The sequence below is a fragment of the Nuphar pumila genome, chromosome 4 (genome assembly GCF_984573655.1).
Source record: "Nuphar pumila chromosome 4, dmNupPumi1.hap1.1, whole genome shotgun sequence".
Lineage (NCBI taxonomy): Eukaryota > Viridiplantae > Streptophyta > Magnoliopsida > Nymphaeales > Nymphaeaceae > Nuphar > Nuphar pumila.
In genome coordinates, this window is record NC_143252.1 from 95,751,985 (window position 1) to 95,767,385 (window position 15,401).

The 15,401-nt window shown below is 35.9% G+C and overlaps 1 protein-coding gene across 1 annotated transcript in view; it reads right to left on the reverse strand.

The window, feature by feature from the left end:
- The window catches only part of ACS (acetyl-CoA synthetase), a 56,501-nt gene that overhangs the window by 25,653 nt on the left and 15,447 nt on the right, over positions 1-15,401 (reverse strand). Inside the window, exon 9 of the mRNA XM_090003098.1 lies at positions 7,182-7,272. Coding sequence (XP_089859224.1) covers positions 7,182-7,272 — 91 coding nt within the window. The remainder of the gene's footprint in view (positions 1-7,181; positions 7,273-15,401) is intronic.

Sequence of the window (15,401 nt, forward strand, 5' to 3'; positions counted from 1 at the left end):
TGACATAATTTTATTGTAATCTTTTCCTTGGTACCGTCCGTTTTGACCATCATTTTCTCTTGCTCCTTGATTTTGATTTTTAAAATGTAGAGGTTTGTATGTTTTCAAATTGTTCCTCGGTCTAGAAACGGCATAGGCACCTTCATCTTCATCTTCATCTTTGTTTGAAGAAGTAGCAAGAACACTTGGAATGGTTTTACTCATTCTCATACGAGTTTCTTCTCCACTTAACTTAGTAAGAACATCTTCAAGTGGTAGAGAAGTGAAGGAAGATAGAAGAGAGGATCGAATTTGTTTAAATTCGAGTCTAAGCCCATTCAAAAAATTAAAAAACGGATCTTTTAGTTGCTTGTGTCGAAACTCAATGGCTTCTTCACTCCATTTTGGTTCAAGCATAACATGCTCATCCCAAATAGAGGATAATTCGGTAAAAGATTCTCTTATAGTCAACTCGTCTTGTTGAAGGGTCAAAGCCCTTTTTTGAAGATAATAATTGTGGGACAAATCCCTTGAAGTGTACATCCTCTCAAGGTATTCTCATGCTTGAGATGCCTTCTTAAACTTCAAAATGTTTGTATTCATCCGAGTCTCAACCGAAGAACAAATCTATGAAAGGATTTTATAAATCATCATTTCCCATTCCTCATGCTTCTTGTTATACTCTTCAAAAACCTTTTCTCTTTCTTCCCCATCAAGAACCTTAATTTCACCTTTTTCAATAGTAGTGATTTTAGGTTCAGGTTCGGAGATAGTGCCCTTGACATAGCTCCAAAGGCCTTTCCCTTTAATATGGGCTTCCATATTCCTGGCCCAACCATGATATTTGGACCCATTGAGTTTAAATCTGAGAGAAAAGTGAGAATCTTTTTCCCCCATGGAATTGCCTTTACGAGAAAGAAAAGAGTTCACACGAATTGAAAACTTACCACAATGGGTCTTCTTTTGAGCCAACTAGATTTATTACGTTATCCGAGGAGTGATTCACAAGAGCCCCTTGAGTCAAAAGAATGAAAGGAGAAAATGGCACATTCTTCGAGGTGACCACCGAGATTACACAATACCTTAGCTTTCCTTCTAGAGACCAAGCTCTGATACCATGTAAAAATATTCTCAACACTATTGCTACGAGCACAAAGGCACTAGATTCACAATGGATCAATATGTGCACAAAGGCAAAATGAACACTCACAAAGGAGCATACATACACAAAGGCATGAAAAAATAATGAATCTCTTTATTGATGAAATGAGAGAACCTCTTATAAAAAGGATAATTTTACAAGGGAGAATGCCCCATTATTTATAAGCAAAAGGAGACCCAAGGGAGGGGCTCAATATAGTCGTTGGAGCCCCTCCAATGGCCACATTTGTGACTCCAACGCCTATATGGTGGACCCCTCCAATCCTAAAAGTACAAAAAAAAAGAGGAAAATAAAAAGAAAAAAGAAATGCACATTTCAAATGTGTGAAAGAGGGAAATAACCATTTTACCCCTAGTGGGTATTTACAAAAGAAAAAATATATATATTTATATACATATATATGAAACATCTCTCTCTCTCTCTCTCTCTCTCTCTCTCTCTCTCTCTCTCTCTCTCTCTCTCTCTCTCTCTCTCTCTCTCTCTCTCTCTCTCTCTCTATATATATATATATATATATATATATATATGAGATACATTTTAACAAGTCGAACGACTCCTTTTAGGAGAGCTCAAAACGAGCTCTCCCCATTCTTCTCCTCTTGTATAAATAGGGGTGAACCCCTCTCATGTAAACTACCAAATGCTTCTTAAGCATTTTCGTTATTAATAAAGATTTATTTATTTCATTACTGTGTTTTTCCTTTTATATCTTTTTATGGGTTTACTTGAAGTGTCTTTCTAGACATTCTTTTGGTGGATTCAAGTGCTTTTGTGGAAGACCACCATTTCATTACATGGTATCAAAGTCGTGGAGATTTTGAAGAGCTTTTGCCTTGTTTTCCATGCCTTCCTTGAAAATAGGTGTTTCATCACCTTGTTCTTGGCTCACAAAGATTCGTTTGAAGAAAAGAGGCTATTAAAGGAAATTTTGCTACAATTTGTATTTTTTTCATCCTCTGTCATATTCTTTTATCCTCTATCTTTCTTTTTTTTTCTCAATTATTTCTTTCTCACCCTTGTAAAAGATAGATGACAATGATAAGATCATCATCATACCCATGAAGTTAAACGATACCAATTATGTGATGTGGGCTTCGATTATGAAGCACCACATTTGGGAAAAAGGTTTATGGGGGTATAGTGGATGGTTCCGATTCGGAACATAAACTATCTCTCACCAAAATTGAGGGCGGTAAATAAGTTCCTCTAACGAAAGAAGAGAAGAACAAGGCGTTAGCCACCTATGAAAAGAAATGGAAAGAGTGGAGGATAGGGTATGCAAAAATTATGTCATATCTAATTAATAGCGTATACATTAAAAAATGCTCTAGCCTTGCTAAGTTTGAGTACGCCGATAAGGCTTGAAAATACCTTAAAAATATGTATTTCCTTAAAGATATTGCACATGTGTGCAACTTACAAGACAAAGTTCGGATAATGACTCAAAAAGATAAAATCATTTGAGAGTATTATAATGAGTTGTCCGAACTTTGGGAAGAATTGGCTTTTTTAGAGCCAAAATGGCATTGTCCTAAAGATATTGAGTTCCGTCAAAAGCAACTTGATATGGAGCATTTTTACCAATTTGAAAACGGTTTAAGACCGGAATTCGAGTCAACTAAATCAGCTCTTCTTCATCGAGAAAACATTCCTTCTATCCTTGATACTATAGAGGAACTAACTATAGAGGAAAACAAAATTAGAAAGAATACTCCAAAACCCGAAGATGATTCTGTTCTAGTTATATCTAGACCGGGTAATCATGTATGCTCTTACATGCCTCCTCATTTCAACAGACAGAATGGTGACTTTGACAACAAAAAAAAAGTCATTTGCCACCATTGTCATGAACCAAGGGGCTATAAGTCGTAGTGTCTTAAAATAAAAGAGCTTAGAGAAAAGAGAGTTGCAAGTACTGGATCGGAACTCAAACATCAAGATGCACCGGTTTTCATGGCTCAATTAATGGAGATTCTCCAACTTCTTATCAAAGGAGCTTCCTCCTCGTCAGAAGCCGCAGCGATTTCATCATTTTTCGATCCAGGTAACTTTCCTTGGTTTCTCGACTTTGGTTCTTCCTTCCATATGACTCCAAATGACACTAGTTTATCCAAATATTTTAAAAACAAATCATCAAAACTTTTTATAGCTGACGGAACCTATCTTGAAATAAAATGAATAGAAAATTTTGAAAGAATCCATAAAACTAAGAATTTTTCATTATAGAAGTCAGATTTATTCCTAAGCTAAATTTAAATCTCTTATTTTTTTCTCAAATATTTGATTATGGATGTAATATCTCATTTTCTTCTCATGGTTGTTGGGTATAGGATCGTCAGTCAGAAAAGCTGATTGGAGAAGGCCATAGAGAAGGAGGACTCTATTACATGATTTTTTTGGAATTGCCTAAGAATGCTTTTTGTTATAATGTTAAGAAAATAGAGTTGGATTTGTGGCACAAAAGACTTGGTCATCCTCATATGGTCAAAATCTAACATTTTCCAAGTTTAGGAAAATTTTGTAATTCTGAGAATTTCACTTATAAAGATTGTATTCTTGGCAAAATGAAAAAGTTATCATTTCATGATAGAACCTTTATTTGTTCTAGACCACTTGAACTAGTACATTCGAATGTTTGGAGTCATGCACCAATTATTTCAAAAAAAGGATTTGCATATTATGTCATCTTTGTCTATGATTTTTCTAGACACACTTGGATTTATTTTCTTAAACATAAATCCGAAGTTTTTTCATACTTTCAAACATTTCATAACATGGTTAAGAACAAGTTTCAAAATGATATTTTCATTTTTCGCACAGATTCAGGGGGGAGAATTTATGTCCAAAGAATTCAAGGATTATCTCAATTTACATGGCATTACACACCAAAGGTCGTGTCCATATACTCCACAACAAAATAGCCTAGCTGAACGTAAACATCGATACATCATGAAAACAACTAGGACATTATTGATAGCAAACCAAGTTCCAAAGGATTTTTGGGCAAAAGTTTCCCTAACTGCTACCTATCTAATTAATCGAATGTCATCTTTTTCTTGGAAAAATATAACTCTTACTGAAAAACTTGTGAATATTTCTCCAGACTACTCTAGATTGAGAGTGTTTGGATGCAAGTGCTTTGTTTTCACTGAAAAAAATGGCAAACTTTCTCCCCGTGCGATTCCCTATAACTTTTTAGGATATGCTGATAATTAAAAAGGCTATAGGTGTTTTGATTTTAAAAATGACAAATTGTATGTATCAAGAAATGTCGTTTTTCTAGAAAAAGAGAGCTTCCTTAATTTTGAAAAACCTAAGGAAGTCACTGAATACTCCTTTCTGATAGATCTAACATCAAAACCTAATCTTGAATGTGACTTTGACAATGATCAAAGTATTATTGATATTGAAAACAATGAAGACAATGAAGAGCAAATCCATAAGGATATTAGATTACAATATTCAAGACGAAGTGAGTCGAATCTTCCATGTGCACTTGAAAAATATTCTGAAGTATGAACCAGAAGGTCATCCCGAGTCTCGAGGCCTCCTGAAAAATTTGTGTCATATGAGTCCTTCTCACCCGCATATAGGGAAGTTATTGCATTAATACACTCATATGAAGAACTATCATTGTACTCTCAAGCCAAAAATCATGCAGAATGGGTAGAAGCCATGAAAACTAAGTTAGATGCACTTGAAAAGGCTTCTACTTGGACTATTGAATATTTCCCTCTAGGTAAGAAACCTATAGGTTGTCGATGGGTTTACAAAGTTAAAACCAAGATTGATGGAACTCTTGAGAGATATAAAGCCCGATTAGTGGCCAAAGGCTATGCCCAAGAATACGGCATCGATTATAAAAAAGCCTTTGACCCAATAGCTCGTATGACCACTGTTAGAACCTTAATTGCCTTGGCTTTCATTAGAAAATGGTCTATATATCAGATGGATGTCAAAAATGCATTTCTGAATGAAAACCTAGTTGAAGAAGTGTACATGGAACCCCCACCATATTGGTTCTGCTTTGTTTGTTAAGAATTCTGATGCAGAGATTATTATTATTCTCCTCTATGTGGATGACATGATCATCACCGGAGGCGATAAACAGGGAGTTGCAAATATCAAAACCCTTCTTAAAACTCACTTTGATATGACTGACTTAGGTTTCTTAATATATTTTTTAAGAATTGAAGTTGCTTATTCCCCTCGTGGGTATTTGATATCTCAATCTAAATTTGCCTTTGATATTGTTTTCAGGTCTGACATTACACATGATAAGAAAGTAGACACTCAAGAAGTTGTTAATGTTAAAATGAAAATTGATGATGAAGAGCTTTTTGATGATCCTACTCCTTACAAACAACTTCCATTACTAGGCCAGATATAGCACACGCTAGATATATCACACGTTGTACACACAGCTAGTCAATTTCAGCATGCTCCTACTTTTGTACACATAAGAGCAATTTTGCGTATTATTAGATACTTAAAGACCTATCTCTCACGAGGCATCTTCTTGTCTGCATCATCAGCATTAGATTTAATTGCCTATATTGATGTTGATCGGGAAGGTGATCCTAACAATAGGCACTCAACCACTGGTTTTTGTATTTTCTTAGGTGAGTCCTTAATTTCGTGGAGGTGCAAAAAGCAGCAGAAGGTCTCTCTTTCCTCCACGGAAGCCGAATATAGAGTCATAGCGACCACTACAATGGAAGTTGTTTGGCTCAGGCGACTGCTAACCGACATGGGAGCTGAAGCAATACACGCCTCAAGAATGTGTTGTGACAACAAGAGTGCAATCTACATTGCAAGCAACTGGACGTTTCATGAGCGCACCAAACATATTGAGATAGAGTGTCACTATGTCATAGAAAAATTTTTGCAGGGAACTATTGATTTGTCGTATGTTACATCAGAGTATCAATTAGCAGACTTCTTCACCAAGTCTCTCGCTGCTCCCAAATTTTACTTCCTCTTAGACAAACTTTCGCTCACTGTACCGTAAGTTTAAGGGGGAGTGTTAAAATGCAACAAATGTAACATACATATAATAATAATATTATATTATTATTATATATATTTTTCCTATTCTTTATTTTCTCTTTATTTTTACATCTAGTTCACGTTGAACTAGATACTTTTATCTAGTCAAGTTCTAGTTAGAACTTGACTAGAATCTAACCATTGGGACTCTAGTCCAATGGCTAGAATAAGAGCCGTTGGACCAGAGTTCTTTTTGGGAGATCCATTCTTCTCCTCTTGTATAAATAGGGGTGAACCCCTCTCATGTAAACTACCAAATGCTTCTTAAGCATTTTTGTTATTAATAAAGATTTATTTATTTTATTATTGTGTTTTGCCTTTTATACCCTTTTATGGGTTTTGCTTGAAGTGTCTTTCTAGACATTCTTTTGGTGGATTCAAGTGCTTTTGTGGAAGACCACCATTTCATTACATTGTTTTGTCCTATAATGGATTTTTGCTTGTGCACATTGTGTTGCGATCTTGTAAGCCCTTAATGGCATTGGTCTCTGTTTATGCACTTTTGTGGTAATCTTGTAAAGCCCTTAGTAACTTCTTTTTTGTATTTTCTGCTATTTCATTACAGTTTTTATGTATTTTATTGTTCATTATGAATGGAATCATTTATTTACAAAACTTGTATTAGTTTGTATCTTGTTAGTATTTAAATGTAATTTTGATTTGGCATTTGGATTATGATTTGGAATGTCGGGTTCAATTCGTGACAGGTTCAACCTCTGCTCAAGCTCAAGCCTGAGTGCTCTTTTTTCTAAGGGAGCCAAAATCAACCAGCCCAGGCACAGGTCGAGCTCGGCTCATGTGAAACTCTATACACTATAAGCAACTGATCCTCACTAGCATCTAAGAAAAAACAGCCTTAAGTTTGAGCTAATGCATCAGCTACAAAGAATACAGAATTTTGCTAACTTTACAATGAATGTAATTTAATTTTGATGCAGTAAATAACCCACAGAAATTCATGTCATGCAAATGGAATGTTTGAATCTGTTACCCCTTCATATATAACTACAGTAGCCCCATTTAGCAAAGGTCCGTATGTAACATAGCTGTGTCCAGTGATCCAACCACAATCAGCTGTGCACCTGACAAACAAATGCGAAAATAGATCAAGAACCAATTTGAATTCAAGAGATTGCTAATAAAATCACCATGAAGCATGTCAACTAACAGAGACCAAACACAGAGACCAACATTAAATTATTAGTTCCGTACAAAATCTGAGTAATCAATGAGAAATCAACAAGTGAAATGTGAATTTAAAATTCATCTGCAAACAGTTATGAGAGACGTCTTCACACTTAGATGAATGCCATAATAAATTAACCCTGGTTGAATAGTTTGAATTTGCCATAACATGAAAATAGCTCGCACTGGTTCCAGTGATTGTGGAGTGCCCTTTGTTGGCTAGTGTTGCAGTCACTGGAAATTGTTTTGACATGGATACAGTGTGAGCTGTTGTTCGTATTATGACAAATTCAAACTCTTAACTAGCATTCATCTAAGCATGAAGGCTTCTTTCATAAATGTTCGCAAACTAACTACAAATTCACATTTCACTTGTTGATGTCTCATGGATTATCTAAGACCTGTTTGGAACTCATAATTTAATTTTTATTTTCTCTAATCGTAGCTGAGGTTAGGGCAACAACTCCCACCTGAGTGGCATGGTTTTGTCTTAGTAGCTTCATAATAGGCTCGACCAAATGCAACCCATTAATCCCTCCAAATACAAAAAAAAACAGCTGTGGCTGCATGTATTTATATGTGTGAATATATACAATAAATATATCCTGATCAGAAAATGGTTGTACAATATAACTTGTTGAAAACCAATCAATTTCAAAAGCTAGAACCAGTTTCCTAGTTCTTTTCATGAACTGCTTGTTAGAAATCATGGATTCCTCCATGCCATACACAAGACTCAGCACAGGTTCAAGGGAAAACAAGTAAGGGCTGCAGAATCCTCAATCAGAGGTTGTGGTATTAGGCTTCCCATTAAATATACATTGTTACAATTACTAGGGTACGAAAATACCCATCATACAACAAAGGTAAATTACAATATGCCATTAATGCTATTAATGAACATGTGCTGAAATCTGTAATTAGATAAACACGAATTGGGTTTGGATAACCCAGATCGTGAATGATGACTTTTTTTCATCCTCCCTCAAGTTGTACATGGTTTTGAACCATGAACAACTTGCCTTTCAACATCCAGAATTTGTCTTTAATAAGCCCTTTGGTAAACAAGTCAACAACTTGATCAGTAGTCCGAACAAATTCTGGCTCAATTTCCTTCTCTTCGCCTTTCTGTCTTGCAAAATGTTGATCAATTTCAATATGCTTGGCACGACTGTGATAGATAGGATTTAATGACACGTTGATGGCACTTTGATTATCACATAAGAGAATACATTTAGATATTGATTCTCCTACTTCTGTCAATATATGTCTGATCCATGTTACTTCAGCTGTAGCAGCTGCCATTGATCTACATTCAGCTTCTGTGCTTGACCTGGCAATAGCCCTTTGTTTCCTACTGCTCCACGAGACAAGATTTAGACCAACAAAAACACAATATCCTGAGACTGACCTACGCTCATCTGGATCTCTTGCCCAGTCTGTATCTGTGTAAACAAGAAGTTCATGCATGTGACATTCATTCACACTCATTTTGTATAAAAGACCATCCCCAATAGTTCCCTTCAAATATCAGAGAATACGGTTAAGAGCTTTCATATGTCCAATACGTGGTTCATGCATGAACTGTGATACCTGATTGACTGAATAGACAATATCAGGACGAGTAAATGTGAGATATTGAAGCATCACTACTATCCTGCGATATCCTGTAGGATCCTCATACAAATCTCCATCTTGGGAACTAAATTTATGATGAAGTACATTGGGCGTGCTTAGAGGCTTACAATCTTTCATACCTGCCTTGCTTAGAACATCAATAGTATATTTATGTTGGGTAAGTGTCATGCCTTCAATAGTTCTGTCAACTTCTACTCCAAGAAAATATCACAGCTTACCAAGGTTCATCTTGAACCTGTGAGGAGTTTGTGATCATCGCAAAATTTTTCCTCTCGTAATATTCTCTCTCTTCCTTCTCTTTTTCCTTTTCTAACCTCTATTTTTCTCTTTTTTAAAGGGAGAAAAATAAAAGAGAGAAAAGGAGAGAGAAGAGAAAAGAAGGGAGAGAAGAGAAGAGGAATTCTTTTGCGGGTCTCACTTGACCTTAATTTTTGAAAATATTTGAAATAACTCGCCTCCGTTTTCTAAATATTTGCGGGAAAACTGGGAGACGGGATCTGCTCGTCGGTACGAGGTTCGACCGTTCCTGGCGCCTTTACCAGGGGTAATCGAACCAAGGGTCGAATTTATGCCTTTTGCTTTGCTAAGAAATTATCTAAGAATTTATTCTAAATCTAAATGCACAAAGAATCATGCTTGTGCAAATGCAAAGATCTATGCTCTTTTTTTAAAATGTTTTGAAGAATTTCCAAGTGAATCTGATAAAGTGAAGAAATGTTTTCTAACTTAGAACTTAAGATTAAAGTTCTAAGTTTTTTTAGAATAATTAAGAGCTCGAGAAAATAAATCTGGATTTTGGAAAATGATTTTGAAGTTTTGAGATAAAAAGAGAAGAGAGGAAATTTTCAAAGTCATAAACGAACTTTGAATTTTTAGAAGTTTGAATCTGGATGAATATTTGGAACGGAATTGAATTCTAATTTTGAAATTTGAAATTAGAAGGAAATGTGGGAAATCTAAAAGAATTGAGAAATGGGATTGATTTGGAATTCAAGATGGAATTTTGAACCCAAAGTTTGAATCCTAAATAAAGTTCAAAATCGAATTCTGGATTTAGAACCAAAAAATAGAAATTGGATTTGAAATCTGAAATGAAAATGGAATTGGATTTTAAGATTTGGAATCAAGATGAAATTTGGATCTGAAATTTTGAATGGAATTGGATTCAAGATTTGAAATCCAAGATGAAATTTGGATCTGAATTTTTGAATGGAATTGGATTCAAGATTTGAAATCCAAGATGAAATTTGGATCTGAAGTCTAAGATCCAAAGTAAAGTTGGATTCTGGATCTTAAAATAGATTTGGATCTGAAGTCTGAGATCCAAAGTAGAATTGGATCTTGAGTCCTAAGTGGAATTTGGATCTGTAATCTGAGATCCAAAGTGGAACTGGGTTCTGGATCCTAAAATGGGATTTGGATCTGAAGTCTGAGATCCAAAAGTAGAATTGGATTCTGGATCCTAGAATTGGAATTTGGATCTGTAATCTGAGATCCAATGTAGGATTGGGTTCTGGACCCTAGAATGGAATTAGATCTGAAGTCTGAGATCCAATGTAGGATTGAGTTCTGGATCCTAGAATGGAATTGGATCTGAAGTCTGAGATCCAATGTAGGATTGGGTTCTGGATCCTAGAATGGAATTGGATCTGAAGTCTGAGATCCAATGTAGGATTGGGTTCTGGATCCTAGAATGGAATTTGGATCTGTAATCTGAGATCCAAGGTGAATTGGGTTCTGGATCCTAGAATGGATTTGATTTTGAATATGAATTTCAAAGTCAAATTGGACTTTGAATTCGAAGTTTGAATATGGAATTTTAAAGGATGAATCAAGAATTTCTAAGTTTGAATTGAATTTGGAAAAGTGAATTTTAGAAATTGAATCTTGAATATACAAATAAATTTCAAAGTTAAATTGGACTTTGAATTTGAGGTAGATCTGGAAATAGAAATAGAATTTTAAAGAAGGGATATTCATAATCACTTGGGTTTTTGGAAAAGGAATTTTGAAAATATGGTACAATTCTACCCTAAATGATGAATGAATTTGAATAAGTTTGAAATTGGATTTGAAAATCATATTTCATTCTTCAAATGAATTTAAATAAGATTAATGATATAATACACTCCTGACTATGGTCATTGAATGTATTATATAATAGTCATATCTAAATTCAAATGAAGGATAAAATACTTTTTTGATGCTTTTATAGAATTTAAAATGAAATTAACCCTCAATATACCCTGACTATGGCCATTGGTATATATTTTGAGTTAATTTTAAGTTAAATTCTGATAAAAGAAGAAAATATTTAAGGAAAATATGATGAATTTTGAAAATGGATCCAGTGTGGATCCAATGTTATTTCGTAAAAGATAAAAATGTTAAGTTTTGTCCACACCCTGACTATGGCCATTGATGTGGATTATCAACTTAGAATTAATTTACCTCTTACGAAATGGTGCACGTGTCATTCGTGTTTCACCATTGTGGGAATTTGAGAAATAAAGGTCAAAAATGCATGAAAACAAACAATTCATGATATTTACAATGCTCATTCTTTATATTCTAAGGCTGAGAGAAGAAATTTCTCATTAATATCAAACTTGAAATTGCATTGAAGTTCAAATTGTTGAAAAAGGGAAATTCCACAATTCATGTCTTTCCTGCAAAACAGAGTTAGTACAGGGCAAAATGCAAAAGAAAATACATGGGGAAACGGAGGATGCTATATCAAAATCCAATATACATGTGAAAAAGGTATGTATCCAAACACATATGAGAATATACATGTATGTTTGCCCCAAATGATCATTTAATCATAGTCTTACCTCTGTTTGGATTTCTCAGAGACGAACTAATTTCCTATTTAGCCTTTTTCAAACCACTTGACCAAATTTTCTTTTTGCCTTCCATGTTTTCAATATCAACTTCCGAATCAGAAGCTCTTCCTTAAAATACATGCAAATGTCCGTCAATACATCATGAAGCCAACAAATGATTTTGTTGCAGCTTTATTTTAAATATAAAGACATAACTTCAGCAGAGAGGGAAGTATTATGCAAATGAGACTGCAAAAGAAGCATGAGATATACAGATATGCAATTCCCAACGAGCATGACAAAATATAAATGCTACAGAGAGGCTGTAGGCACCGGGCAGTGGCGATGTATGATGTAGGTTATGAACCTCCATTGCCCAGGCTGGGTTGGGTGGATACAGCTATGACTACAGATATGATATTAACACCACGAATCTACTTGAAAACAAATGGCATCCAGCATCGCAGGACTAATTAGCAAACAGACCCTCTGTAAATGACCAAACATCGTGTTGTGAGTTGGCTTCGCACCATATTTCAATAATCTCCAGCAGAAGTAAAGGGGAAAAGAAAGAGAGAAAAAAAAAGTTCCATGTTATACAGGATTCCAACACAAATGGTTGTGTCATGACCATGTCATACATCTCCAGGGTCCCCAAACCAGCAGATCTCTTTCATGTGTTAGTTGAAGCGAAACAACCAGGAGCCCCAAGCAATTGGAATGAATCGAGTCAGCGATTCATCCATGCTATACAAACGTTAAACCCAAAATGACCCAAAATAAGTCACATGAAACAAGAGTCAGATCTGTTCACAGGGCCTTAAAACACTGTACAGTCAACACTGATTAACGCCTGTTCAAAATTCACGAAGGTTAGTAGAGTGAGTAGCCAACAACTTACTGAAGATATCCAATCTGGTTTGATTGGTATGAGCCAATCCTACAGTGATAAATTGTGCACAGCTTGCCCATTTCCAGAATCAACCGTTCCTTTAATACACATCATTCTGAGCCAGTCCTACTGAGGATTCCAGCTCCTTCATCAGTGGGGAAATGGTTTCAATATTACAAACAACAATTTGAGGGATACGCTAGCATGCACAATATAACTACAGCACATAAAGTGAATGACACCAACACTGAAAATAGGCGTGAGGCCACATATATATGTTTTATCAATAACGATAATGGATTGGCAAGAACTAGGGGAGGTAAGTGGATGTAGATTCCCATTAACAACAACACACATTATAACTCTTTTGAGCATCATCTTGTAAATAGTACATCTTTCTTCAGTCTCTAAATTTTGGACCATTGCTCCAGTAATAAGGGAAGATGCAACTTACCTTCCAGCGCTGAATGCAAACTACACAATTATACCAGTTCATCGGTGTTTTCGCATGCAACATGATAGCTGAGCTGACCGATCCCTGTGCTGAATGTGAACTGTCATTTTGAGGAATCCTTCATGATGATGACTGGGGTCATATTCCCCAATCTTCCAACATTGTTCTCATATCACGCAGCTTGCTACTAAGGCCCATACAACAGTTTGCATGCATTTATGCTGACTTTTAAATCCTCTGCTTGACTCACAGAGACCACTAGAATATCCAGGAAACCTGATCTTCTGAAGATGGAGAATGCAGGGGATGCGTCTGTGCTCCTGTGCTGCAAATCTAGCACGCAGATTTTTGAAATTACATGCCTCTTATACATCAGGGCCATTACTTACCTTGACGTGGCGAATCATAGGTGAGTTGGGACCCATTTGTTTGACATGGAAATCACAATCGTGGATCATGCCAAATTGCCTGGATCTCGCTTTGTAATAAGATAAACAAAATCTTTTACAATCATAGCTGGCAAAAGCTCGTAGCCGATAAAAGCTTCACAACCAGTGAAACAGAAGAGAAAATGAAGGTCCACAATGAGTCAAATATGCACATTAATTCTTCGAATTTTAATATACTAAGCTTAAACAGCAGGTCTACCATCTAGCATCGAATCTTCGTAATTTCCAACGGTGGACTGGCTCCTACCACTCAGGCACATAGTGAATTTACATTAAAAAGATGCAGGAAATCAATTAATCTGAACAAAAGAGAATAGGATATGGTCCTGTGATGATTTTTTTTTTGCCGAGTGAAACTTCGAATCTCCCTCATTATCCAATGAAGCCAAGAGAACTCGGATTCTTGGATATGTTGAACCATATGACAAACAGATTTACAAACGGCAGATAGTATATATAACACAAAAAGGGATAGGCATGGATTTAAAAGAGAGAATATAAAACTGAAAATATCACTAAAACTGGAAGATTAAGTGCCGAATCTGCAGATTCAGAGGTAAACGGAAAATTTACAAAAGGGGGGTTTAAACAAAAGAAAATCCGAAATGGAATCAACTATACAGTAAAAAAATATAAACAGAAGGAAATGTGTTGGAATGGATATCATTCCGATTGATATTGCGCAGAGTGGGTCGATGTTTGCATAAGCAACTCGATACCACCCAGATTGCATAAAATGAGATAAAGCAAAACCCAAAAAGAAAATGTATACATGAAGAAAAGAAAAAGAAAAAGAAGAAAAGAAAAAAAAAAGAAAAGGGGAGATCAAGAAGTAAGATCTGACCAATATGAGAAAACGCAATAAAGAGAGGAATCTCGCGGGAAAATCATAGAGAAGGAGAAGCACTTACTTACCTGTGACTGCAGAGGTTCTGGATGAAAGGGGGATTCGAAAACCAGCAAAATCCCAAGTGAATAAACTTTTATTTACAGGGATTTTTGGAAGGATGAAAACTTCTTCTTGATTCAATCGGCTGAAAATCTCTTCGTTGGCTGCCGGAGAAGGAAGTTAGCCTCCTTCTCACAATGGTGGTCGATCCTCTAGAAGAACACCCGATAGTTGTCTAGAAAGGAGGTGGATGCGCTAGAAGGAAGGCCGACAATGGGGTATTTGGTTTTCTTGACTTGGAAGAGGACGGTCAGCTGTAGAGCCTTCGTGGCTAGGGTTTGATTGGGAAGGAAGAAGGTCAGGTGCGTGCAGGAGGGGTGCGAGGGTGATGACGGATGATCTTGGGTTTCCATGTGCGGTTCCTTTTAAAGATGGAGGAGAAGGGTCTGGAAGGGTGGAGGTTATGGATCGACGGCTGAGGTGAGATGATTGAAGGGTTTAGGGGGAATGGAGGATTTGGAAGGTGCGCCATGGTGAGAGAGGCGAGAGTGAAGAGAGAACGAGGGGCGATTCCCCCTTTTTTTTTTTTTCCTTACGAAGAAAACCTTAAAAAAAGAGTTTTGCAAAAGACCCCCTTCGGTTTTCAAATTTTTACAAAAGAAAGGGATTCTGAGGTCTTTACCAAAATTAATTTTCAAAAAGACCTAAAAATCATTTGCTTTTCCTCGTAGTTTTTCCAATTTTTTTGGTTTTTGTGTTTTCTCAATTTTTTTTGTATTTTTAGAATAAAATCCTAAGGTTGGTGAGAAAACAAAGATTAAAACTAATTTTTTTTTTGTGTTTTTGCAAAAATATTTACAAAAGGGAATTTTTCTGAGA